The sequence below is a fragment of the Bombina bombina genome, chromosome 2, assembly GCF_027579735.1.
Source record: "Bombina bombina isolate aBomBom1 chromosome 2, aBomBom1.pri, whole genome shotgun sequence".
NCBI lineage: Eukaryota > Metazoa > Chordata > Amphibia > Anura > Bombinatoridae > Bombina > Bombina bombina.
The window spans coordinates 323,745,018-323,770,861 of NC_069500.1; the positions used below are offsets into that span (position 1 = coordinate 323,745,018).

Genomic DNA, 25,844 nt, shown 5'->3' on the forward strand with positions numbered 1-25,844 from the left:
ACTCTAGAATGGCAATCGGAACATAACAGATGGGCATTGATTACCCGGGCCATTTCATATTCATCACAAGACACATCCTCCGTATCAGAGGCATCTCCATAGTCTTGGGATTACAAAAATGACAAAAAACTAAATGGCACCCTTTAACACCCCCAATAGCTTGGGGAACTCACCACCTCCTGTGAACCAGACAACCCACAAGCAAGACTCTCTCGGTCACACACAGTCAGCATACGGAAGTGAAAAACAACGTAACCACACCGTCACAAGGTGCACCGTGCCAGTCATGAAAAGGGTGTGCAATCTTGAAGATTGTGTCATTAAAAGAAGGCTGTTATGTTCCGTAAAGCCGTATAGCTACACATTTGTAGATAGAACCATATAACAAAAATGATTAAAAGTCCCCCCTGTTCAATAACCCCCCTCAGGAGATATTAACCCATGACTCCTTATTAAGATAAAAGGAGTCCCACTGGGACCCTACCTTGTTTTGTTAACATAACATTCATATATTAAAATAAAATTAAACAATCTTACCGTAATCTACGCCATTGAATAGGAACACGGCCCTTCAAGTGTGACAGATAGTAGCCTCGCTTCTGACATGGACTCGAGTGAAGAAAGGTAGGCAGCGAAACTCATCCACGCTGATTACCAAGGAGCTGTTAATATGAGTCGGGATGGGTTCGCAGGAAAACTCTCCCTGCAGCTCCAAACTCTCATCCATGCTCTCACTGAGAGGCTGACAGAATTACTTAAAATTCCAGTCCCATTGCGAAGAGTACTACCCTCCATAAGAGACTATCTCGAACTTCTAACACTTTTCTGCCAACCTCCTGTAACGAAAGGCAAAGAATGACTGGGGGATGAGGGAAGTGGGGGAGGTATTTAAGCCTTTGGCTGGGGTGTCTTTGCTTCCTTCCGGTGGCCATGTTCTGTATTTCCCAAAAGTAATGAATGCAGCTGTGGACTAAATACTTGCATTACTAGGGGTTCAAAAAAGTAGAGTGAGTCACCACATTACAAGGCTAGAGCCTTTATATCTAAAAACATTATATTAATGTACTTCTCTACTAAATGAATGTACCAAATTAATGTAATAAAATGGTAATGATATGCTTTTTTTTCTAAATTATTAATTGTATAAAGTAATGAAGGTGTACCTTCAATTTATAAACTGAATTACCATTTCCATTTTCCACAGGTTCCCCAGCAGCACAGTCCAAGTGTTTACTGCACCTGCCATCTAAAATCAAAGGGCTCTATAAAATGAGAATACACAATGTTTAAATATTTACATAAATGGTACTAACAAAACATTATATTTATTCAGATTAGCCAGTCAGGAAAATGGACAGGCTAACGTTAAGAAAAGAATGTGTAGTGGCTGAAGTATGAAGATAAACACACTCAGTTCAGTCAGAAAGCATAAGCATGGTTGTTAGAGTTAGATTGCTTAAACACGGTTGGTAAAGTCAGAAATCATATGCATGGTAGGTAGAGTGAGATTGCATAAACACAGTCGGTTCAGTCAGAAAGCATAAGCATGGGGGAGCGGGGTGGAGTGAGATTGCATAAACACAGTTGGTAAAGTCAGAAAGCATAAGCATGGGGGGTAGAGTGAGATTACATAAACACAGTCGGTACAGTCAGAAAGCATAAGCATAGTAGGTAGATTGAGATTGCATAAACACGCTCGCTCAAGTCAGAATGCTTGGTAGAGTGAGATTGTATAAATACAGTCGGTTCAGTCAGAAAGCATAAGCATGATTGGTAGAGTGACATTGCATAGATACAGTCAGTAAAGTCAGAAAGCATAAGCATGGTTGGTAGAGTGAGATTGCATAAATACAGTTGGTAAAGTCAGAAAGCATAAGCATGATTGATAGAGTAAAATTGCATAAACACGGTCGCTAAAGTCAGAAAGCATAAGCATGGTTAGTAGAGTGAGATTGCATAAACGCAGCCAGTAAAGTAAGAAAGCATAAGCATGGTAGGTAGAGTGAGATTGCATAAACACAGTCAGTTCAGTCAGAAAGCATAAGCATGGTAGGTAGAGTGAGATTGCATAAATGCAGTCGGTAAAGTCAGAAAGCATAAGCATGGTTGGTAGAGTGAGATTGCATAAACACAGTCGGTAAAGTCAGAAAACATAAGCATGGTAGGTAGAGTGAGATTGCATAAACACAGTCGGTTTAATCAGAAAGCATAAGTATGGTTGGTAGAGTGAGATTGCATAAACACAGTCGGTAAAGTCAGAAAGCATAAGCATGGTAGGTAAAGTGAGATTGCATAAACACAGTCGGTTTAATCAGAAAGCATAAGTATGGTTGGTAGAGTGAGATTGCATAAACACGGTTGGCACATTGAGATTGCATAAACATGGCTGGTAGAGCGACATACATTTTGCATAAATAAGGTTGGTATAGTGGGATACAGTTTTACGAGAAAGAAGCAGCTCATTAGTTTGAATGGTAGAAATTGCATCTTTTTACAAAATGTTTTTTATACTGTGGGAAATGTTTCAAAACGCACTAAAATCCACAGCCATTATTTTTTTCAAGCTATTAATCTCCCATACTATTAATCTTGTTTCTAAATCAAAAACATGCTAAAATACAGAACACAATTTTTACAATAAACAAACATTTTTACAGTAAAAAGCATATAAACTGCACATCATAGACACATGTACAGTACTGTGTATCCATAATGCCCTAGTTCAAATGTATGACTAATACTATTATTTTGGAAGTCAAAAGGTTTATGTCACATATGAAAGCTGCTATTGTGCTTTCACACTGTACAATGGAATCAATATAAACACTTGTATTGTAAGGAATATTTTTGCTAAATGGCCATTGTATTAGTGATTTGCATTTGTATAAGGTCTAACTGGTAGGTTTATGATAACGTCACAATGGGAAACTTTACTTTCAGCTCTGTTAAGTTGCACTTATTTTATTTTCAACTTGTAATACAAGATGCTTGCGATATACTCACGGTGGTAAGACGTGCAATTTACACTAGAAATCTTTTGCAAAATACCACTTCGGTTGTAATCTAGGCCTATATTTTTACTTTTAATGGAAAAAGTGATGAGGAAAGCACATTCCAATAAAAATATGGACCCAAAAAGTAATCCAATTACATAATACTTTGGAAAAATATATATTTTTAATATTGACTATGTATACTTTCATTGGGTTAAATAGACAACTCCCCAAACATGAAAATAGAAATATGTTGGTTTAATTAGTACTAGGATATCTTTCATTTTAGACACAGTAGCTCTAATTACCCTTTTAATGCACCTGTTTCATTGTTACTCAGCTGTCATTTTTCTCCATTGCAGTGTTTACAGCTTAAACATATTTTTATTATGTTTGATGAACAGATATTTATTTTAGAGGGTGTTTAAGGACAGCAAAACAGACAATAAAGAATATGACACACACAAAACCAACAAAAGTCTTACCTCAGGGCAGGTGTTTAGTACTTGTCCTAATGTTGCTATGAAATTAGTCACCAAAAAGAATATATCTTCTCCCTGTAGAAATGGAAGACATGTTACACTTTTTTAAATGCTTTTCATGTGACTGTTAACAGATGTCATCAATTTGCAAATGCCATATAAAAAGCACGGAAATATGTGTCCTGGATTCACTATAAACAAGGGAACTGTGTTGTTTGTGTACTAAAATGGAATCAGAGTGTGTTGGCTCCTTAATTTTTCACCACCAAACATTAATTTTCATATGGCTGTGCAGGTAGCACGCTACTAACACATGTAGCCCTGTGCTACATAGTATTAACGACACTAACAACATGGTAACATGCAACATGCAGATAACCTGCCCATCTGATGCCTGAACTGCAGACCAATTGTGATCTTAAAGTCTTATCATGACCAGCACATCTGACATACTGCAACCCCAAAGTGTTTTAGGAACACAAGTGTGAAAAGTGTAGCCCCAACATCCACCTGACTCAGAGTTTCACATCCACATTTAATAATTATCAGACTTCTGCTTACCAAGTGGTCCTACCAAAATACTGCTGCCTGCCAAGTTCAGTTGAAGCAAGATACTTCATTTCAGGCCTGTTAAGTTGCCTGTCAATAGATCCTTCATACATAGCACATAGCAGACTTCAAAGTACTTGGGAGTGCAGCACTACCAAGCAAACCAAGTCCCTTCTTCCTAATGCTCCATTGAGCAGACCTTAAAGGGACACTAAACCCAACATTTTTCTTTCATGATTCAGGTAGAGAATACAATTTTAAACAACATTACAATTTACTTCTATTATCTAATTTGCTTAATTCTTTAGATATCCTTTGTTGATGAAAAAGCAATGCACATGGGTGAGCCAATCACACAAGGCATCTATGTGCAGTAACCAATCAGCAGCTACTGAGCCTATCTAGATATGCTTTTCAGGAAATTATATCAAGAGAATTAAGCAAATTAGATAATAGAAGTGAATTAGAAAGTTGTTTAAAATGACATGCTCTATCTAAATAGCAAAAGCAAAAAATTGGGTTTCATGTCCCTTTAAACTGTACAGGACATTTTTCTGGGTCCCTTCTGTAGGGGCTTCAGTTAACATTGAAGAAACCACTTTTACATAAAATATTTTTGACAAACTGACTGACAAGCAACAGCTCAGGACATATGAATCAACTGATAAAGAGCTTACCTACCACATATGATGAGCACATAGACTTAACAAAAGATCTTAAATTACGTATATGCTGTATAAAGAAATGCATCAAAGAAGATTTACATGAGTTATGTAAAGATGTTGAATGCCTCAAGATTCAATTTCTTCAGACTTGGAACATGATAAACAGATAATGAGTCAAGATGAGGTTATTACTTAAATTAAAAAATAACTACAAGATATGGAAAACTAGAACAGAGTAAATAATCTGCATGCCAGAAAGTTACCAGTGCTTTAGTACTAATGCTGTGTGACCTACAGTATAGGTAGAATATCTGCAAGCACTGTTGTTTTTCTATAAGACAGATTTCAGAAACAATACCCTACAACAGTGTTTCTCAACTCCAGCCCTCAAGACAAAACTTGTTAACACCTAGAGGCATCATTTTAAAACTATCCAATTATGCTGATAACTTATATTATGAAACATCAACTAATATCTTTAAGTGGCTATGCATTACATGCCTTTGTGGATTTATCTCCAAAAACCTTACCCCACATTTGAGACATCTCTAACTCACTTACAGATGGATCTATGCATCTGAGTTGTTTGTAAATTAAAATGGAAAACAAATCATTTACCACAATATGACAGACCTGAACACTTGTGTGGTATTATATATACCCCAACTTCAGCTACCCCTGAAGCTAGAAAATGAAAGATGAAATTAGAAAAGGTATTTGGAACCACTCCCACCACTGCAAAACAACAAAGTAAAAATAAATACAAATAATAACTTCTATTCAGGAGCAACCTGAAGACAGAGAACTTTTCCAGCAAATTGATTATATGTACCCATAAAAATGTAAGCCTAAGATTACTAGAATAACTTCTGTTACACCCTACAAGTTTTTGATAGTTTGGATAGGAAATGTACCCCTTTATGGCTATGCAATCCCTTTGTCCTACCTTCTAGTTCATTGTTTTGCTCTTTGTTCTGCATTCACTAAAATTATTTATTTTAATAGCCACCTGACAAATAAAGCTGAGTCTTTACCACTGTCTCTACAAAAATATTGATAGGTGACAGGTTCTGCTTATGTTTTTAATAAGGTGCAATTGCAATATTACTTCCATGTATGTTATTATATGTGTGATAATTAATTAACCTAAGTTAACCTAGGTTTTACTGAATCAATCTTTGTATCCATAATGCAATTATTAGTTGCTGTACTAACCCAAAATGTAAAGGTGTTTAATTTCACACAAGAAATCCATAGCTTTTAATGGCTTCTATAAGGAAAAAGAAACTTTGTACTAATCCAAGAGATTCACTTTAACAGGGCAAGTGAACTCAACATGGTTCATTAATATTATTCAGTATAAGGCTTCAGTTTATCCTCTACTAAAAAAAAAAAATGTAGTGGCTATTTTGATCAGAAAGAATTCACCATTCAAGATATTATCTATGGATAAAGATATAAAAAAACTTTTGGCTAGATTACGAGTTTTGCGATATGAGTGAAAAAACAGCGTTAAGGCTCTTTTTCACTAACGCTGGTATTACGAGTCTTGCAGGTTTAGCTGCACCGCACACTTTTTTGGCCATAACGCAATATAACTACCGCAGCTTTCCAGAAGTCCTTTTTCAATGGGACTTCCTTTGCGTCGGTATTACAAGTTTTCCTGGGAGGCCAAAAAGTGAGCGGTACAGGCTATACATTCAAGATCCATACCGTAAACTGAAAGTCAGTAGTTAGGGGTTTTGTGCTACAACGCTGTAACATAAAACTAAAGTGCTAAAAAGTACACTAACACCCATAAACTACCTATTAACCCCTAAACCGAGGCCATCCCACATCGCAAATAATAAAATTAAATTATTAACCCCTAATCTGCCGCTCCGGACATCGCCGCCACTATAATTAACATATTAACCCCTAAACTGTCATACTCCCGCATCGCAAACACTAGTTAAATAATATTAACTCCTAATCTGCTGTCCCTAACATCGCCGCAACCTACATTACTGTTATTAACCCCTAATCTGCTGCCCCCAAAATCGCAGCAACTATACTAAAGTTATTAACCCCTAAACCTAACCCTAAGTCTAACCCTAACCCTAATACCCACTAACTTTAAGATAATTAAAATAAATCTAAATAAAAATAACTATCATAAACTAAATAATTCCTATTTAAAACTAAATACTTACCTGTAAAATAAACTAATAGTTACATTGTATCTATCTTAGGTTTTATTTTTATTTCACAGCTAAGTTTGTATTTATTTTAACTAGGTAGAATAGTTAGTAAATAGTTATTAACTATTTACTAACTACCTAGCTAAAATAAATACAAATTTACCTGTAAAATAAAACCTAACCTGAGTTACACTAAAACCTAACCTTACACTACAATTAAATAAATTACATTTATTAAATACAATTAACTAAATTACAAAAAAACAAACACTAAATTACACAAAATAAAACATAAGTTATGCTTACCTGATAAATTTATTTCTCTTGTAGTGTATCCAGTCCACGGATCATCCATTACTTGTGGGATATTCTCCTTCCCAACAGGAAGTTGCAAGAGGATCACCCACAGCAGAGCTGCTATATAGCTCCTCCCCTCACTGCCATATCCAGTCATTCGACCGAAACAAGACGAGAAAGGAGAAACTATAGGGTGCAGTGGTGACTGTAGTTTAATTAAAATTTAGACCTGCCTTAAAAGGACAGGGCGGGCCGTGGACTGGATACACTACAAGAGAAATAAATTTATCAGGTAAGCATAAATTATGTTTTCTCTTGTTAAGTGTATCCAGTCCACGGATCATCCATTACTTGTGGGATACCAATACCAAAGCTAAAGTACACGGATGATGGGAGGGACAAGGCAGGAACTTAAACGGAAGGAACCACTGCCTGTAGAACCTTTCTCCCAAAAACAGCCTCCGAAGAAGCAAAAGTGTCAAATTTGTAAAATTTTGAAAAGGTGTGAAGCGAAGACCAAGTCGCAGCCTTGCAAATCTGTTCAACAGAGGCCTCATTTTTAAAAGCCCAGGTGGAAGCCACAGCTCTAGTAGAATGAGCTGTAATCCTTTCAGGGGGCTGCTGTCCAGCAGTCTCATAGGCTAAGCGTATTATGCTCCGAAGCCAAAAGGAGAGAGAGGTTGCCGAAGCTTTTTGACCTCTCCTCTGTCCAGAGTAAACGACAAACAGGGCAGATGTTTGACGAAAATCTTTAGTAGCCTGTAAGTAAAACTTTAAGGCACGGACTACGTCCAGATTATGCAAAAGACGTTCCTTCTTTGAAGAAGGATTAGGACACAATGATGGAACAACAATCTCTTGATTGATATTCCTGTTAGAAACCACCTTAGGTAAAAACCCAGGTTTGGTACGCAGAACTACCTTGTCTGAATGAAAAATCAGATAAGGAGAATCACAATGTAAGGCAGATAACTCAGAGACTCTTCGAGCTGAGGAAATAGCCATCAAAAACAGAACTTTCCAAGATAAAAGTTTAATATCAATGGAATGAAGGGGTTCAAACGGAACTCCTTGAAGAACTTTAAGAACCAATTTTAAGCTCCACGGGGGAGCAACAGTTTTAAACACAGGCTTAATTCTAACCAAAGCCTGACAAAATGCCTGGACGTCTGGAACCTCTGCCAGACGTTTGTGCAAAAGAATAGACAGAGCAGAAATCTGTCCTTTTAAAGAACTAGCTGATAATCCTTTGTCCAAACCCTCTTGGAGAAAGGACAATATCCTAGGAATCCTAACCTTACTCCATGAGTAATTCTTGGATTCACACCAATAAAGATATTTACGCCATATCTTATGGTAGATTTTCCTGGTTACAGGCTTTCGTGCCTGTATTAAGGTATCAATGACTGACTCGGAGAAGTCACGTCTTGATAGAATCAAGAGTTCAATCTCCATGCAGTCAGTCTCAGAGAAATTAGATTTGGATGATTGAAAGGACCTTGTATTAGAAGGTCCTGCCTCAGAGGCAGAGACCATGGTGGAAAAGATGACATGTCCACTAGGTCTGCATACCAGGTCCTGCGCGGCCACGCAGGCGCTATCAGAATCACCGATGCTCTCTCCTGCTTGATCTTGGCAATCAGTCGAGGGAGCAGAGAAAACGGTGGAAACACATAAGCCAGGTTGAAGAACCAAGGAGCTGCTAGAGCATCTATCAGCGTCGCTCCCGGTTCCCTGGACCTGGATCCGTAACAAGGAAGCTTGGCGTTCTGGCGAGACGCCATGAGATCCAGTTCTGGTTTGCCCCAACGATGGACCAGTTGAGCAAACACCTCCGGATGGAGTTCCCACTCACCCGGATGAAAAGTCTGACGACTTAGAAAATCCGCCTCCCAGTTCTCCACGCCTGGGATGTGGATCGCTGACAGGTGGCAAGAGTGAGACTCTGCCCAGCGAATTATCTTTGAGACTTCTAACATCGCTAGGGAACTCCTGGTTCCCCCTTGATGGTTGATGTAAGCCACAGTCGTGATGTTGTCCGACTGAAATCTGATGAACCTCAGTGTTGCTAACTGAGGCCAAGCTAGAAGAGCATTGAATATTGCTCTTAACTCCAGAATATTTATTGGGAGGAGTTTCTCCTCCTGAGTCCACGATCCCTGAGCCTTCAGGGAGTTCCAGACTGCGCCCCAACCTAGAAGGCTGGCATCTGTTGTTACAATCGTCCAATCTGGCCTGCGAAAGGTCATACCCTTGGACAGATGGACCCGAGATAGCCACCAGAGAAGAGAATCTCTGGTCTCTTGATCCAGATTTAGTAGAGGGGACAAATCTGAGTAATCCCCATTCCACTGACCTAGCATACATAATTGCAGCGGTCTGAGATGCAGGCGCGCAAATGGCACTATGTCCATTGCCGCTACCATTAAGCCGATTACTTCCATGCACTGAGCCACTGACGGGCGTGGAATGGAATGAAGGACACGGCAAGCATTTAGAAGTTTTGATAACCTGGACTCCGTCAGGTAAATTTTCATCTCTACAGAATCTATCAGAGTCCCTAGGAAGGAGACTCTTGTGAGTGGTGATAGAGAACTCTTTTCCACGTTCACTTTCCACCCATGTGACCTCAGAAATGCCAGAACTATCTCTGTATGAGACTTGGCAATTTGAAAGCTTGACGCCTGTATCAGGATGTCGTCTAGATACGGAGCCACCGCTATGCCTTGCGGTCTTAGAACCGCCAGAAGTGAGCCTAGAACCTTTGTAAAAATTCTTGGGGCAGTAGCCAACCCGAAGGGAAGAGCTACAAATTGGTAATGCCTGTCTAGAAAGGCAAACCTTAGGAACCGATGATCTTTGTGAATCGGTATGTGAAGGTAGGCATCCTTTAAGTCCACTGTGGTCATGTACTGACCCTCTTGGATCATGGGTAGGATGGTCCGAATAGTTTCCATTTTGAATGATGGAACTCTGAGGAATTTGTTTAAGATCTTTAGATCCAAGATTGGTCTGAAGGTTCCCTCTTTCTTGGGAACCACAAACAGATTTGAATAAAATCCCTGTCCTTGTTCCGTCCGCGGAACTGGATGGATCACTCCCATTACTAGGAGGTCTTGCACACAGTTTAGGAATGCCTCTTTCTTTATCTGGTTTGCTGATAACCTTGAAAGATGAAATCTCCCTTGTGGAGGAGAAGCTTTGAAGTCCAGAAGATATCCCTGAGATATGATCTCCAACGCCCAGGGATCCTGAACATCTCTTGCCCACGCCTGGGCGAAAAGAGAAAGTCTGCCCCCCACTAGATCCATTTCCGGATAGGGGGCCGTTCCTTCATGCTGTCTTGGGGGCAGCAGCAGACTTTCTGGCCTGCTTGCCCTTGTTCCAGGACTGGTTAGGTTTCCATGCCTGTCTGGAATGAGCAACAGTTCCCTCTTGTTTTGAAGCGGAGGAAGTTGATGCTGCTCCTGCCTTGAAATTTCGAAAGGCACGAAAATTAGACTGTTTGGCCTTTGATTTGGCCCTGTCCTGAGGAAGGGTATGACCCTTGCCTCCAGTAATGTCAGCAATAATTTCCTTCAAGCCAGGCCCGAATAAGGTCTGCCCCTTGAAAGGAATGTTGAGTAATTTAGACTTTGAAGTCACGTCAGCTGACCACGATTTAAGCCATAGCGCCCTACGCGCCTGGATGGCGAATCCGGAATTCTTAGCCGTTAGTTTAGTCAAATGAACAATGGCATCAGAAACAAATGAGTTAGCTAGCTTAAGCGTTCTAAGCTTGTCAATAATTTCATTCAATGGAGCTGTATGGATGGCCTCTTCCAGGGCCTCAAACCAGAATGCCGCCGCGGCAGTGACAGGCGCAATGCATGCAAGGGGCTGTAAAATAAAACCTTGTTGAATAAACATTTTCTTAAGGTAACCCTCCAATTTTTTATCCATTGGATCTGAAAAAGCACAACTGTCCTCAACCGGGATAGTGGTACGCTTTGCTAAAGTAGAAACTGCTCCCTCCACCTTAGGGACCGTCTGCCATAAGTCCCGTGTAGTGGCGTCTATTGGAAACATTTTTCTAAATATGGGAGGTGGGGAAAAGGGCACACCGGGTCTATCCCACTCCTTGCTAATAATTTCTGTAAGCCTTTTAGGTATAGGAAAAACATCAGTACACACCGGCACCGCATAGTATCTATCCAGCCTACACAATTTCTCTGGAATTGCAACTGTGTTACAGTCATTCAGAGCAGCTAATACCTCCCCAAGCAATACACGGAGGTTCTCAAGCTTAAATTTAAAATTAGAAATCTCTGAATCAGGTTTCCCCGAGTCAGAGATGTCACCCACAGACTGAAGCTCTCCGTCCTCATGTTCTGCATACTGTGACACAATATCAGACATGGCTCTAACAGCATTTGCGCGCTCTGTATCTCTCCTAACCCCAGAGCTATCGCGCTTGCCTCTTAATTCAGGCAATCTAGATAATACCTCTGACAGGGTATTATTCATGATTGCAGCCATGTCCTGCAAGGTAATCGCTATGGGCGTCCCTGATGTAATTGGCGCCATATTAACGTGCGTCCCCTGAGCGGGAGGCAAAGGGTCTGACACGTGGGGAGAGTTAGTCGGCATAACTTCCCCCTCGATAGAACCCTCTGGTGATAATTCTTTTATAGATAAAGACTGATCTTTACTGTTTAAAGGGCCACTGTAAGTAAATATTTTCTATGCCTGTTACTAACTAACTACCCCAAATACGCTTTTTATCAATAGCATTTCATTAACATATCTCTACCGTATAGCAGAAATCTTGTCTGCAAATGTAATTGTTTTCCAAACCCACTCAGTGGGTATCCTTTGCTCTGTACCAATCCGTTTACAATACCTAGGTTTCAAAATGGCGCTTTAAACACAAAGTTATTGGTTTAAGTATTTAGAACATGCAGTGCTGAAAATAGTGGGCAGGATAACGTGACATCATCGGCAAATAAAAGATATAACTTTTAGAACGTTATGAAACTTCGTTTTGGAGAAAATATAGGTCAGTAGGTTTTAATTAATGTTTATTAACTTTAATATGTTAGTTGTTTAGCTTAAAAATTATAACAGAAAGTAATCCTTTAAGGTGAAATCAATACATTTTAGTACACATTCTCCTATGGGGCTCCACCATGGCTTTCAAACATAATGAACAAGTAGGTTCCTCTGTGTCAGACATGTTTAAACAGACTAGCAATGAGACTAGCAAGCTTGGAAAACACTTTAAACAAGTTTACAAGCAATATAAAAAACGTTACTGCGCCTTTAAGAAACACAAATTTTCTCCAAATTTTGAAATAACAGTGAAAAAATGCAGTTACACTAACGAAATTTTTACAGTGTATGTAATAAGTTAGCAGAGCATTGCACCCACTTGCAAATGGATGATTAACCCCTTAATACCAAAAACGGAATAACAAATGACAAAAATGTTTTTTAAACAGTCACAACAACTGCCACAGCTCTACTGTGGCTTTTTACCTCCCTCAATACGACTTTTGAAGCCTTTTGAGCCCTCCAGAGAAGTCCTGGATCATGCAGGAAGAAGCTGGATGTCTGTGTCTGTAATTTTTGCTGCGCCCCCTCCCACTTATATTACAACAGTGGGAAGCCTCAGGGAACTGTTTCTAGGCAAAATTCAAGCCAGCCATGTGGAAAAAACTAGGCCCCAATAAGTTTTATCACCAAACATATGTAAAAAACGATTAAACATGCCAGCAAACGTTTTAAAATACACTTTTAGAAGAGTATGTATCTCTATTAATAAGCCTGATACCAGTCGCTATCACTGCATTTAAGGCTTTACTTACATTACTTCGGTATCAGCAGCATTTTCTAGCAAATTCCATCCCTAGAAAAATATTTTAACTGCACATACCTTATTGCAGGAAAACCTGCCCGCTATTCCCCCTCTGAAGTTACCTCACTCCTCAGAATATGTGAGAACAGCAAAGGATCTTAGTTACTTCTGCTAAGATCATAGAAAATGCAGGCAGATTCTTCTTCTAAATACTGCCTGAGGTAAACAGTACACTCCGGTACCATTTAAAAATAACAAACTTTTGATTGAAGAAATAAACTAAGTATAAAACACCACAGTCCTCTTACGACCTCCATCTTAGTTGAGAGTTGCAAGAGAATGACTGGGTATGGCAGTGAGGGGAGGAGCTATATAGCAGATCTGCTGTGGGTGATCCTCTTGCAACTTCCTGTTGGGAAGGAGAATATCCCACAAGTAATGGATGATCCGTGGACTGGATACACTTAACAAGAGAAAAAGAAATTATCAAATATTTCAACTAATTACACCTAATCTAATAGCCCTATCAAAATAAAAAAAAACCCTAGCCTAAACTAAACTGCCAATGGCCCTTAAAAGGGCCTTTTGCGGGGCATTGCCCCAAAGAAATCAGCTCTTTCACCTGTAAAAATAAAAATACAAACAACCCCCCAACAGTAAAACCCACCACCCACACACACAACCAACCCCCCCCCCAAATAAAAACCTATCTAAAAAACCTAAGCTCCCCATTGCCCTGAAAAGGGCATTGGTATGGGCATTTCGCTTAAAAGGGCATTTAGCTCTTTTTCAGCCCAAACCCTAAGATAAAACTAAAACCCACCCAATAAACCCTTAAAAAAAACTAACACTAACCCCCGAAGATCCACTTACAGTTTTGGAAGACCCGACATCCACCCTCAACGAAGCGGCAGAAGTCTTCATCCAAGCCGGCAGATATCCGGCGCAGAGCATCCTCTTCTTCCGACGGCTCTTCTCGAATGAAGGTTCCTTTAAGTGACGTCATCCAAGATGGCGTCCCTTGAATTCAGATTGGCTGATAGAATTCTATCAGCCAATCAGAATTAAAGGTGAAAAAATCCTATTAGCTGATAGAATTCTATCAGCCAATCATAATTAAAGGTGAAAAAATCCTATTGGCTGATGCAATCAGCCAATAGGATTGAACTTCAATCCTATTGGCTGATCCAATCAGCCAATAGGATTGAGCTTGCATTCTATTGGCTGATTGGAACAGCCAATAGAATGCAAGCTCAATCCTATTGGCTGAAGCTCAATCCTATTGGCTGAAGCTCAATCCTATTGGCTGATTGCATCAGCCAATAGGATTTTTTCACCTTAAATTCCGATTGGCTGATAGAATTCTATCAGCAAATCAGAATTCAAGTGACCCCATCTTGGATAACATCACTTAAAGGAATCTTCATTCGAGAAGAGCCGTCGGAAGAAGAGGATGCTCCGCGCCGTATGTCTTTAAGATGGAGCCGCTCCGCTCGGGTGGATGAAGATAGAAGATGCTGTCTAGATGAAGACTTCTGCCGGCTTTATTTAGTAGGTTTTATTTAGATTTATTTTAATTACATTAAAGTTAGTTGGTGTTAGGGTTAGGGTTACATTAGGGTTAGACTTAGGCTTAGGGTTTAATAAATGTAGGTAGGTGGCGGCGATGTTAGGGGCTGCAGATTAGGGGTTAATAAGTGTATATAGGTGGCGGCGATGTCGGGGGCGGCAGAGTAGGCGTTAATAAGTATAATGTAGGTGTCGGCGACATTGGGGGCGGCAGATTAGGGGTTAATAAGTGTATGTAGGTGGCAGCGATGTCGGGGGCGGCAGACTAGGGGTTAATAAGTATAATGTAGGTGGCGGCGACATTGGGGGCGGAAGATTAGGGTTAATAAGTGTAATGTAGGTGACGGCGATGTCCGGGGCGGCAAATTAGGGGTGTTTAGACTTGGGGTTTATGTTAGGGTGTTAGGTGTAAACATAAATTTAGTTTCCCCATAGGAATCAACGGGGCTGCGTTACAGAGCTTTACGGTCCTTTATTGCAGGTGTTAGGCTTTTTTTTAGCCGGGTCTCCCCATTGATGTCTATCGGGAAATCGTGCACGAGCACGTAAAACCAGCTCAAAGCAGCGCTGGTATTGGAGTGCGGTATGGAGCTCAATTTTGCTCTACGCTCACTTATTGCCTACTAACGCCGGGTTTATGAAAACCTGTAATAGCAGCGCTATAGGGAGGTGAGCGGTGGCAATAACTTGCAAGTTAGCACCGAGCAGCTCTTACCGCAAAACTCATAATCTAGCCGTTTGATAGTTGTCAACTTTTATGCCCCAAACACCTATCAAAACAAAGTTTTAGAAAATGGTCTTGTCACTCTCTTATTATGAGGTGATTTAAATGTCTCTCTTAACCTCACACTTGATTACACATGAAGTAAACAAATATGTTGTGATCTATCCATCCTAAAGATTCTAAAGAGATTTCACTTTTTTATTTACACTCTTGTCAATCCTACACCCACCCCTCTAACTAACACCCTATTACATGATTCTATCATGTCCCTCTATCATGTGAAGGTCCTAAGCCTTCCACACCCATCATCCCTTTCCTCTAGAGATTAGATGATGCCTCATTATTTGACCCGCTAAAAACATACTAAGGGCTGGATTACGAGTGGAGCGCTATTTAGCTGGTAGGTCACATATTAGAAGTTGAAAGTAAAAAAGTTTTCACACGAGCGCTAACATGAAGCGCACAAAAATATGAACTCAAAATATCGTGACAGCGTTAGCGTATACCCCCATAGAAAAAAACAAGTTGTGCAAACACAATCGCGTTTCTCTGGTACACTAACCAGACATGAAATATTAATATTTCACATTCCAATGTTCATCACATATCAGAATAAGTTCTATTTATTCTAAAATACATATTTTTATATACCTGTATATCTGATGGTGGTTTGGTAAAATATATACTTCTATCTATACATATATATATATATATATACAGACATATCTAGAAATAAGTAGAACATATTACCCTATGTGAAGAACATTGTAATGTGAACTATTTACAGTAAATACACAGTTAAACACTTTATAAAATATGAATATTGCATAAATATGATTTTACATGTTTTCAGCTACTTGACTGCAAAATGCTCCAATGCAATTATAAATATATATGTCTATATATGTATTGTATACATATGTATTTATGTGTTTATATGTGTATATATATATATATATATATATATATATATATATGTTTGTAAATACATATATACACATATAAATACATATGTACACAAAAAATCTAAATACAAACATATATATATATATATATATATATATATAATCCTCCAAACAAAATGCACTTGCAGGTCTTTACAAAGACCTGCGAGTGCATTTTGTTTGGAGGATTGTTCATTGCATTCCTGCACCCAGGCGGATGTCCATAGGAGGGTAACACTGTTTAACTGGCCGGTATTATATATATATATATATATACACACATATATATATTCAGACATATATCTGTATGTATCTCTATGTTAAAGTCCTTTGCCGTTTATAATAAGTGTAACTATACTTTTAAATATATTTTTGATGTGTTTTGTGCAACTTTTTAGTCGAGCATAACAGTTAACCAGAGCTCCTGACGCGCATTAAATTCAATTGCGCTTGAGCAAACGCGTTTACTTTCAACCTATACTTTCAACCAATATGTGTGCAAAGAGCCGCGATAAACCACTTATCACTGCACAACTGTTATCACGCCACTCATAAACTCGCCATTACTGGGTTTAATTAAATTTATCTTAAATAGCTCTTTCTATTAACTAAACTCTCAGTTACTTCTGTTCTGTAACATAATTCTCCATGCTGCAATCTTCTGCTTATCTCCCAACCTCTCCATTCAATCTCATTAATTCATGACTTCTACCCTCTCTCTGTTTTTTTTAACCCCTGCTCTAACTCAATCCCTTTAAAGGGTCAGTAAACCTAAAAAATAATGTTATATAATTCTGCACATAGTGCAGAATTATATAACATTATATTAGTTCAAGTGTTTTATTATATAACATCTCCGGTATTTTTAATAAAAATATGACTAAAAAATGTGACTAAACAGCTGGCCCGATGCGCTCTGAAGAAAAACCAGACCCGCTCAGTAGAGCACAGAGGGCGGGTCTGGAAAACCCTCTTATTTTTATTAAAAATACCGGAGATGTGAGAGAACGGGGGGCGGAGCTAAGCCGTGCTGGAACATGGCCGCAACTCTGTAAAGCTCCGTATCGGCCTTTCCTCTTAGCAACGCTAGCTTAATCAGGATCTCAACCTAACTAATGCCGGGAGCTGTGAGAAACCCTCTTACAGGCTGGCATCTGGATTCCTAACTTCAGCCTCCCAACTAACACCTTGGGGAGCTGCGGTCCCGCCGCCTCTGCTGTGGAGCCATAAAGCTGATACTCCCGACTTTACCCAGCAGCTGAGATCGCCTTACTCCCCTCAAAACTTACCCGGTTAGCCCCTGGGCTCCCGACTGACTTACCGGTACCTCCGGTGAAGGCTGCTTCTACTTGTGCGCGCCTAGGATTTGCTGCACACGGCCGAAGGCTGCAGCCTTGTCGAGAGCCGGCGCCGCAGCTGGTGCCTCCTTCCACAGTGCCATCCTAACCGGGACCCCAACAACAACGAGGTATCTACAATTTCTGCTGGGCTGTGGTTGGCGGTTGGCTTTTGCGGGTGACCTGGGAAGTGACTTATATACCCATACCTTAATTGAGCAGCAAACACCGCTCCTTCAGCCTGCGCTAGCCACGTGGCTTTTTCCCTAGTACTGGGCTTTTGAACAAACACCCAGAGGACTCCCTATAAAACACAACTCAGCTAAATTTCTCACCTTTGATTACAAGGTTTTTCCTCCTGACCACCTCTTCCCAACTATAGAATAGAGGGGTCACAAGTATATACATAAATTTTTCCTTTTTTTAATTGCACCCACTCCTCACTTAGCCACTACTGAGGGTGTGAAACGTCCTACGCAGTTTTTACAAACTGTACAGTGTCATCCCCGATTCCCCGCTAGCAGCCACCTTAGTCTACCTGCGACCGCATTTTTATCACATCAGAAGGCATCTGTCTCTGTCAACCTTTCCCCCTGTATCTATGTCCAATATGGCCTCAAAAAAGGGACAGAGATCTGATAAACCATCCAAATCGTCATCCCAAACCCCATCGGTATCCTCCTTCTTTCAGACATCAGACACCGCATCAATAACATCTGAAACTCCGCAGGAACAGTCGTGCCCCCTAAGCCCAACTAAGAACCTAAATGACCAACAGGATCCGCTGCAGGCTATTCAGGTGAGGCTTGCCACGCTTCCTTCTAAGTCTGATCTGGACTCTCTTAAATCTTTTATTAAGGAGGAGATGAGGGATCTCAAAAGAGACCTTAATGAAATGGGGGCTCGTATGGACTACCTCGAGGAAGGCCAGGAGACCTTGAACAACCTGGTCAGCGTGAACATGCAACAACTCTCTATCCAAGACTCAAAAGTACAATCTCTTCAAGATAAAATAGAGGACTTGGATAACCGCGGACGTAGGAACAACTTGAGGTTCCGCGGTATCCCAGAAGATGTGACCCCTGACCACCTCAAAAGATATATTATCGGCTTGGCTCAGCACCTCTCTCCTGAGTCACCGATATTGCTATCTGAAGATTTGGACAGAGCGCACAGAGCGCTTCGGCCCCTACCTAAGCCTCCACTGCCCCCGCGGGATGTCATTGTCTGATTTCTAAGATTCTGTACTAAGGATGCCCTATGGCAGGCAGCAAGGTCCCAACATACCATATCATTCAGAGGTCACTCTCTTCAGATCTATCAAGACCTCAGCCCCTACACGATTCAGAGGCGTAAGGAGATTAAGTTCATTACTAGTGCACTGCAGGAACATCATATTAAATACCGATGGGGTTTCCCTTTTAGTTTAATAATCAACCACAATGGTTCACAAATTGACCAGCTGTCCAGATCCCTCAACATTCCATTCAATAACCCGGTGGATCCGGGTGTCCTACCCCCTCCCGCGGCTGCGGTTCCAGGCCCCTCACGTCCATTGGAGCAAAGATCACAGTGGCAGAGGGTCCAACCCAAGAGAAGAAAAGTGGATGGTTTACCGCCTAGGAATGAATCTTTGTCTTCATGAGACTCCATTCACCTCACGATTGGATCTGGGTCTCCTCTCTCTTTTTTGCACTACAATTGGTAAAATTGGAGCGTCCCTCTTCTTGAATAGTGGCCGGGCCCATCCGCCTAGGCTGATTTGCGGCGCATTTGCTTCATACCGCAGATCTTGGGACATTTCCTGCCACACCAGCTGGACATGTTAGGTTCCTGACCCCACGCTGGTAACGTATGGTGTTACATATGACTTTAATTATATGCCTTAAATGCAGTTTTCACTCTACCCACCATTTAGTTAGTGACTTTGCATAATATCTCACCCCTGGGTGGCCGTTGGTCACTTTGGGCCCTGTGGAACTTTACATTACAGGATACAAGATGTTCTACTGTTTTACCGCTTATCTTATGCTTCGTTTACTTCACTAATATTGTTATGTCACCATATGTTATGTATGTTTTCTGCTATCTCTAAAGATTATATGTTAGATTTGTTGTTTACTCCATACCAAAGATATCACGCCCAGGGCCTTGAGTTAAATTTAATTTTATCCCTGCCTCTCTTAATATAATCGCCATCTAGTTTATTTATGTGTTTACACCCAGAAGAGAGCTAATGTGGCCAATATCTTGATGTTTAATGTTCTGTATTCTCTACTGTTTCATGCAAAAATGTTTTACCTGCCTTTCACAAGGCTTTTTGACATATGCAACTGCTCCAGCAGCTCGTTGTGGATGATTTGTGTCCCCTTAATACCTCATGATCCCCTCTTTATATTATGTCCCCAAGGCGGGAAGTGTCACATCCCCATGATCTACCTCCCGGATAACCCCCCTCAATCCATATATCTATCCCCTACATCGAAGGCCATGCCTCCCCGTTCGACTATGACAATGGGTGGCGACCAGATATTTTACTAATATTCCTTATTAAATTTTGGGGAGTCCTAGAAGACCATTAATCCCTATGGCTCCCCTTATTCCTAGCCTGGCGGATAATCAGGTTATGTTTATTATTATGATTATCAGTAAAAGTAGACGCTGTGGCTGGATCCTTTGGTTTATTATTCTCTATATGCCTCGACCCATTAACAGAGCGTTACTCCTGGGCATGTAATGTATCAGCATTAGTACCTACTTACAAGATAACCCCTTGCCCCGTAGTGCCATCCTCCAAACCGCGTGCCTTTCTCCCATGATGCTGGGCACGGTTGAGGTATTCAAGCTGCCACCTAGTACTATCTCGCAATTAAATGGCACTTCATACATCCCTTCACAGCCCCCGCACTGGTTAATTCTAAATTTATATTTGATATACCCCTGATAATTTCTTGATTTACCTATAACCTAAGAGTTTAGAAGGCGATATTCTTCCCCCCTAGTAAAGTGTACAATGGAATGATGTATACACTTCTTACAAAAGTTATTGTTTCCCTCTGGTTTTATGTTTTCCAAAATGTATTGTTTACAGTGCTTGTTTTGTTCCCTCATTATCTCCTTTTTATTTCTCCTCTTTGTCCGGTCTCGGGGCGGGCTCCTGCCTTTCGTCTAACCCAGGGTGACCCAGAACTTAGTGGACTTAATGCCGTCCTCTCCTCACAGACACATGGCTAATACCTTACATCATATTAAATTCCTATCTCATAATACCAAGGGCCTCAATAGTCCCCAAAAGAGGTCGATGGCCCTCAGAGACTACAAAAGACAGAAGGGGGACAATCTTTTTATCCAGGAGACTCATTTTCGCAGGGGCTCTGAACCCAAAGCTAGCTTCCGGAAATTTGGGACTGGCTATTTCTCTTCCCATTCCTCTAAACACAACGGGGTTGGGATCTTGATCCATAGACACTTACCTTTTACCCTGACCTCTAACCATAGAGACAAAGACGGACGTTATATAATTTTAGTTGGATTCCTGTACCACAAACCCGTCACCCTGGTGAACCTCTATGCCCCCAATATGAATCCTGCCCCATTTTTCCACCACCTCTGTCATAAGGTCCTTGAGGTTGCTAGGGGTAGCTTGATTCTGGGGGGCGACTTCAATCTAGCACTTGACCCTGCCCTTGACTGCTCCACGGGCACCTCCTCCACACCCAGTAAGACACTACGACAAGTTAGACAATCCCTCTCTCACCTGGCTGTACATGACACATGGCGCCTCCAGCACCCCGATGATAGGGAATTTACATTTTCTCCAACCCCCACCAGTTATATACGAGAATAGACTATCTCTTTACTGATGTACCTAGCTTATTCTCTATCACTGCTACAAATATCTTTCCCATAACATGGTCTGACCATGCTATCATTAGCTGCCAGCTGGGCTGGCGCCCTACAGACCCTTCTCAGTCTACATGGCGATTAGACAAATCCCTCCTTAGAGACCCCCAGGTGATCGTACAATTACAAAAGACCTTATCCGACTACTTCCAAAGAAATGACATAGCTGAGTCAGATATACATGATATTTGGGGCACACATAAGTGTGTTCTCAGAGGTGAGCTCATTGCAATCAGAACGGCCAAACGTAAACAACAGCACATTTACCTCAACGCCCTCTTGGGAGATATCACCAAACTTCAGACCCTACACTTGGCACACCCCACAGATAAATCCCTCACTGACAGCCTTACACATAAGACCAACTTCGTCTACTTCTTGGCACTGAAATCAAGAATAAAGCCCTGTTTCTCAAAAAAATCTACTACGGGGGCGTGAACAAACAAGGTAGGATGCTGGCCCGACAATTAAAAAAAAGAACGAACAAACAATGCATATTGAGGATTAGGGATTCCAGGGGGACATGGCAGTCAAACGCCACAGACATTACACAAACCTTTAGAGACTTCTACGATAAACTCTACAACATTAGACGAGGACTAGCAGACCCTGACCCTGAAGACATAGCTGCTTATTTAGGCGACATAATTTTACCTAAATTGACCGATGACCAGAGGGACGAATTAGACTTGCCATTCTCAGAGGAAGAACTCCTTCTAGCTCTGTCATCTCTCCCTTCCCGGGAAAGCTCCAGGCCCTGATGGGTTCAGTAACTCTTACTATAAACAATTCAAGGGAATCCTATCTCCCTACCTACTTAGATATTTTAATAGCATAGATGACACTGGATATTTCTCGCCGTCATCTCTACAAGCACACATTACTGTTATTCCTAAGCCCCATAAAGCCCCTGATTCAATCACTAATTATCGCCCGATTTCCCTTATTAACACTGACCTAAAAATCTATGCAAAGATAATAGCTACCCGTCTAAACCACGTTCTCCCCACCCTCATACACAATGACCAGGTAGGCTTTGTCCCTAGCCGGGAGGCTAGGGACAACACTGTTCGTAATGTCATGTTGATCTGGCACGCCAATAATCAAAACATCCCCACTGCCTTTGTCTCGACAGACGCCGAAAAGGCGTTCGACCGGGTCAACTGGTCTTATCTCCGGGCCTCTCTAGGGGTATACGGCATAGGAGACACTACCCTACAACGAATATTCACCTTATATAACTCACCCAGCGCCCGCATCATAGTTAATGGATCCCTCTCCCCTCCCATAGATATCAGGAACGGAACACGTCAGGGCTGCCCTCTTTCTCCCCTACTATTTGCCCTCTTCATCGAGACATTCGCCTCCAGAGTTAGAAACTCCCCGGGGGTCCGGGGTGTCGTGGTGGAGGGCGACGAATACAAACTGTCGCTCTTTGCCGATGACATCCTGTTCTCCCTTACCCGGCCCGAGTCCTCGATACCCAGTCTTCTGTCAGAACTCGCAAGATTTCAGTCCCTCACTGACTTCTTGGTTAACCATACTAAGTCGGAGATCCTGCCCATTGGTCTCCCGGGGAGCTTGATAGCATCTATTAAACTTACCTGTCCCTTGAGGTGATGCTCTGGGGCGCTTAGATATCTTGGCATCTCCCTCCCTAACACTTTTGACAGATTGTTCCAGGAGAATTATATACCCATTAAAACCGTTATTATGCGTGATTTATCCTCCTGGGGCTCGAAAAAGCTCTCTTGGTGGGGATGGATCAACACGATAAAGATGAACATTTTTCCCAGGCTTCTCTATATAATGGGAGCTATCCCGATACCCCTGCCCCCCAGATATCTACATAGAGTACAGAGTTTATTTAGTGCTTTCATTTGGAGAAAGAGACCCCCGCGAATAAACAAAGTTACCATGTCCTTATTGCATGAGCACGGAGGCCTTAGCCTCCCCGATTTAGATAAATACAGAACTTCCCTACACTTGCAAAGGATCCTTGACTGGCGGGTGGCGGGGGAACAGAGGAGATGGGTCCGTTTAGAAGAACATATTAACCCTAACCGGTCGTTGGCTACCCTGTTTTGGAGCCCTACATTTCGCGAGAATACTAAGATGCTATCTTTCCCGATCACCCGGGAGACAGCAGAGGTATGGGTTCGAGCTATACGGCAAAACCCCTGCCTGTCATCCAACCCGAGCCCACTGACATCTTTGACCCATAATCCCGTTTTTTCCTTAAAGTCACTCGGGAGCCCTGGTCCCCTTCCCTGTCATGACAACAACGTACAAGTATATAATGTCACCTCTAATGAAAGATTACATACTCAGGAACAGCTCATCGACATGGGCCACGAATGGGCACGTAATTGGTTTTCCTATAGAAGACTCCAAAATTACATTAGCACCCACGCTCATAAAAATAACATGACCCGTCCCCCCACTAACCTTGAGAAGCTGTTCCTGTCGAGCTCCCCGCTGAGACACTCACTCTCCGCCATCTACAAAATTCTGCTCCAACCATTACCAGGCAACCTTCCGTATTCTATGGAGATGTGGGAGAGGGAATTAGGTAGAATTATCCTCCCACAAACGGCTGCTTCTATATTCCTAAACACTAAAAAATCCTCCATCTCAGCATCCATACTTGAAACTAACTATAAAATTTTACACTGTTGGTACCTTACCCCTCGAAAACTGCATCGGCTATACCCAAACACAAATAATAAATGCTGGAGATGCGGCCATGTGGGCAGTGGCATGGGCCACATGTGGTGGTGGTGCTCAAGACTGAACCACTTCTGGTACGAAGTTATAGCTGAAGTCGAGAACATATTACATATTCAGATCCCCCCTGACCCTCTCGTATGGCTATTGAATAAACCGGTCAGATTGCCGTTTAAATCTCTTCTCCCCCTATTTCGGATATTTACAAATAGTGTTAAGACATTGGTTGCCAAAAATTGGAGGTCCACAGATATCCCCTCCTTGAGAATGTGGAGGGACAGGGTGTCTGAATTACTGGAACTAGAGGAATACTCTGAGTATAAGAAAGGGAACACCGAGAATTTCATAGCCATCCGAGCGGTTTGGGACGACTACCTAAATACTTTATAAACTTCACACTAGGCGACTGGGTGCTATGATGACTCTAGCTACGTCTACTATTTACTATTGGGGTTTGTGGGTCCCTTCTACTCGATTGGGGGTGGGTGGCTTCCCCGAGACTGGACACTCGATGCTACTATAATTTATGCTTATTGTGATTTCCCTCCCCTTTCTCTTTCTTCTACCCTTTTTCTTTCTGGACATATCTAGTTCTTCCTTATCACATTGAAAATTGGAACTTGTGTTGATGCTCTGATATTGTTCATGCAAATTGTTCTTATTTATGTTACTGATTCCCGTGTGGAAAGATGTGGAGCGTTCACAGTTTCTTTGTTAATAAAAGAATTTGACTAAAAATACCAGAGATGTTATATAATAAAAAACTTGCACTAATATAATGTTATGTAATTATGCACTATGTGCAGAATTGTATAACATTATTTTTTAGGTTTACTGACCCTTTAACCTGTCTTTAGCCACTGGCAATCACATCAATCCAAATAAATCAATTGATTTGTCTCCAAAGTATTGGTACAACTTGTCTATACTCACTTAATTGAATTTCTCTCAGCTAACTCTATACTTGATCCCCTTCAATCTGGTGTCTGCCCTTAACACTCAACAGAAACTGCTCTTACTAAAGTAACAAATGATCTGCTATCAGCTAAAAGGACACTACTCCTTATCAAGTATATCTGCTGCTTTTGACACAGTTAACCATCGTCTTCTCTTACAAATTCTACATTCTTTTGGCATCCAAGACACAGCCCTCTCCTTGTTATCTTCCTATTTCTCAAACTGCTTGCTTACAGTTTCCTTTATAAGCATATGCTCTGATCCCTTGTGTCAGGTTAGGAAATGTCCAGAAGAAGACCCAAATGCTAGGGCGAACTTAATCAACACCCTTGCACTCTGAGTTTAATCCAGGACGTGACCCCACAACAACCTCCAAAAAACAATTTACTCACGATATGGAGCAGGGTTAGCCTGTGCCCAAAGTAATTCAAGATATCAGCCAGATAGACTTCTGAATAAGGAACTGGTTTCAGGAAATGTCTTCCACAGAATCAGGAGAGCAGGGATAGTCCACTTATATTCAGACAGAAGAAGGGTAAAACAGGAAACAGTTAATAATGCAGGAGTAGGTAATTTGTTATCAGGCAGTTTGAGGGTAAACACTGTGTAGATAGTCTTTGCAGAGTATGCAACAGGTAATCAGGCAGTTTGAGGGTTAACACGGTGTAGTCAGAACTTGCA

General features: G+C 41.2%; 1 protein-coding gene across 1 annotated transcript in view; it reads right to left on the reverse strand.

The window, feature by feature from the left end:
* LOC128646936 (P2X purinoceptor 6-like) overlaps window positions 1–25,844 on the reverse strand; it is a 314,143-nt gene that overhangs the window by 224,697 nt on the left and 63,602 nt on the right. The window contains exons 3-4 of the mRNA XM_053699746.1: window positions 3,479–3,550; window positions 1,187–1,262 (exon numbers count right to left, since the gene is read on the reverse strand). Of these exons, the coding sequence (XP_053555721.1) occupies window positions 1,187–1,262; window positions 3,479–3,550 (148 nt within the window). The remainder of the gene's footprint in view (window positions 1–1,186; window positions 1,263–3,478; window positions 3,551–25,844) is intronic.